Below are 3,128 nucleotides of genomic sequence, written 5' to 3'. Positions count from 1 at the left end.
CTTTTATCAAAATTTGATAAAATATTTATCAAAAGTTATGTCAAACCACCCGTTTGTTTACAATATTTTCTTTCAAATTAATCTAGAATTTTTTAATCTCTTTCATTCTTTCTTCTTGAAGAAAGATTGCACATTGGAGAAAACACACATTGTGTACACACTTCACAGGGAATGACGTTTGGTAGAACTTTTTAAAGTTCAAAAGTTATTTATGGTGGTAAGAGACTGTCAAAAGAACTTTTTAATCTAAAGGCCCGTTTGACTAGACCTTTGATTTCTACTTCTTGTAAGCTTTATGAAAAAAGACTTTTAACTAGCTTCATTTAAAATTTTTTCTAAACAATCATGGACTAAGTAAAGAAATACATGCCAACTCATGATGGATCAAGACGATTTGAACCCCAAAGTGTTAGCATTTTGAATTTCAATTCTAATATGTGGTTAATGAACTAAGGGTTCATTTAACACGACTTTTGAAAAATCAAAATGAGCCTTTGAGATTTAAAAGTTACTTTTGGATTAATTTGATTAATTTTATAAAAGTGTTTTTTATGGTGGAAGAACTTTTAAAATGGTTTAAAACGGCTTCTTGTAAAAGTACTTTCGAAATAAAAAGCTCTTTTTAAAATTAGTTTTCAAACAAAAAATTAAAAACCATACTAAACGAGCCCTAAGATAGATTGGCACTCAAAACAATCGTCCAAGATAAATATCGGGTATCTAATATATGAATTATAATTTTTTACTCATTACTCTGTTTAAGTCACTACATGTGCACTCTCATTTACACTATTCTACATGTTAATATCTACATTCTTGATTTATAATTTATCCATCACATCACTGCATAAATTTCCTCCACGTAAGAGGAAATGTCATCCAAGTTGCAAGAAAGGATGTATATAATATCATAAGACAATGAATTTTATCGACCGCAAATTTGCAGCCTTTCTCTTCGACGTATTGTTCAATCCGTGAGGGCCGTTTCAAATCAATTCATATTTCAACTTGAGTAAAACCACGAGTGTAACATAAAGCCAAAATGTGAGCAGCATAAACTTTTGTATTGTAGCTATTGTCTGGTGCCTCCATGTTTGAATTCCAGCTGCTGTTCACATTTCCCTCTTCCCCATCCCTGCACCACTCCACCTTAAATATCTACATGTGAATTCCCATTTCCCCATTCCATCGCTCTCATTTTTCTCTCCTTAACAAACTCGAAAAATTCGCCCTTTCTGCTTCGATTCCCAACATTCTCTTCACCGACAATATGGACTTCATCATTTCATAGTTTAAACCCTAGTTCTAGCTTGAGTTTAGAAAGAGTCAATGGCCGTGTCGTCGTCGAGGAAATGGAAAGAACAAAGAGAAATGAGCCCGGAGAGGAATAAAATATGGACGGAACCTCCAGATTGTAAGATCAAATCTCAAAGAAAAGTTCCTGTTGTTTATTACCTCTGTCGAAATGGGCAACTCGAGCACCCCCATTTCATGGAGGTTACTCTTTCTTCTTCTGAAGGTCTCTATCTTAAAGGTAATCCCTTTACGAAAATTATGATGGGCTTATCGTGATGAAGAAAAAATCTAAATATTTTTGCTTTGTACAGACGTGCTCAACCGTTTAAACTTTCTCCGAGGTAAAGGCATGGCCGCTATGTATTCTTGGTCTTGCAAGCGGTACTGTTTCTCCCTGCAAATCCCACTTTTTTTATTTTTTCAAAATAAGTTGTATGATTTTGATTTGAAAGTTTTGATTCAGGAGCTACAATAATGGATTTGTCTGGCAAGACTTAGTTGAGAATGATTTTATCTACCCAGCTCACGGCCAAGAGTACGTTCTCAAAGGGTCGGAACTACCTGAGAACCCATTTCTCGAAACTGCGTCCCCGCCGCCCGCCGGTGGCCTAGATTCACGGAGGATGGAGAGACGGCTGAGAAACCAGTCCTGCAGTTCTATCGATTTCAACTTGCATGAGTACAGTGCATACAAAGCAGATTCCTCCGCCAGAGCCGTCGTTGACGGCTCCACTCAAACCGACGACAACCGTCGCCGCCGGCGATCCATCAGAGAAGCAGAAGAGAAGAGTAAAGAACAGGAACCGTGCCGGAACCAAAGCAGAGAAGAGATCGAGATCTCACCACCACCATCCGATTCCAGCCCGGAAACTCTAGAAACATTAATGAAAGCCGATGGTCGAGTGATCCTACGTCAAGAAACAGTCAACGAAGACCTAGCGGTCAACAACCAAAAAGCCAGAACATCATCATCAGTTCTGATGCAATTACTATCTTGCGGTTCCAATTCATTTAAGGATTGTGGGCCTACCCAGCGGCTGAATTTGATTTCTCAGTACAAAATGAGACTGCCACGTGGCTTGGAATCGAGCGGGTTAACTGGAGGAATTGGAAGAGTGAAACTGGAGGAGAAAGAGTACTTCAGTGGGAGCATAGTGGAGACCAAAAAGGAAGAATTTCCAGCCCTTAAAAGATCTTCTTCTTACAATGCAGATAGGTTAGTTTCATTGTACATTAAACTTTTCACTTGGCTAATGACTTTTCTGAACTAATTATTTGTATAATCATCGAAGTTTCGACGTTAATTTTTTCAACAGGAGCTCACAGTTGGAACTACAAGAGAGAGAGACGAAGGAAGTGACAGCAAAATGCATACCAAGAAAGCCAAAGAACCATTCTACTAGGAAAGAAGCCAACAATGACCACTAAATCTTGCAGAGAGACGAGTCTGGTTTTTTCCTAAATTAACAAACATGGGCTTGGTTGTACGAGAATGCCTTTTTAAGGTTCAACTCTAAATCTTCACACAATGTGGTCATACTTGTTCTACTCCATAGAGCCCGAAAATGTGTACTGTAATTGCCATACAAATAAAATCTGTCTTATTTTATTTTATTATTATTTTTTTTAATACTCAGCTGTCCGCTTTACAGTGACTAATTCTGGGGTCTACGAGTGTTGTGAAGTATGTGGATGCTTCTTTGACTTCGTAACTTGGGAAGTTAACATTTTGTCCCATGTTTAGCCTAGTGTATCTTGAATCCTAGGTTCTTCTTGTTTCACACAATGGGGAAGATTTAGATCAACAAGAAGTTGGGATGTGTAGTCATGGG

At 37.9% G+C, this 3,128-nt stretch overlaps 1 protein-coding gene across 1 annotated transcript; it reads left to right on the top strand.

Annotated features, from left to right (window-relative positions):
* The first annotated feature begins 1,005 nt into the window (after positions 1-1,005).
* LOC111393811 (protein UPSTREAM OF FLC-like) lies at positions 1,006-2,910 on the top strand. The gene is made up of 4 exons (XM_023019527.1): positions 1,006-1,534; positions 1,608-1,677; positions 1,760-2,512; positions 2,613-2,910. The coding sequence occupies exons 1-4, from the start codon at positions 1,330-1,332 to the stop codon at positions 2,722-2,724; spliced, it is 1,140 nt and encodes a 379-aa protein (XP_022875295.1). The 5' UTR covers positions 1,006-1,329; the 3' UTR covers positions 2,725-2,910.
* Positions 2,911-3,128: the final 218 nt, after the last annotated feature.

The sequence above is a fragment of the Olea europaea genome, chromosome 4, assembly GCF_002742605.1.
Source record: "Olea europaea var. sylvestris chromosome 4, O_europaea_v1, whole genome shotgun sequence".
Taxonomy (NCBI): Eukaryota; Viridiplantae; Streptophyta; class Magnoliopsida; order Lamiales; family Oleaceae; genus Olea; species Olea europaea.
This window is presented reverse-complemented; position numbering and strand designations above follow the sequence as displayed.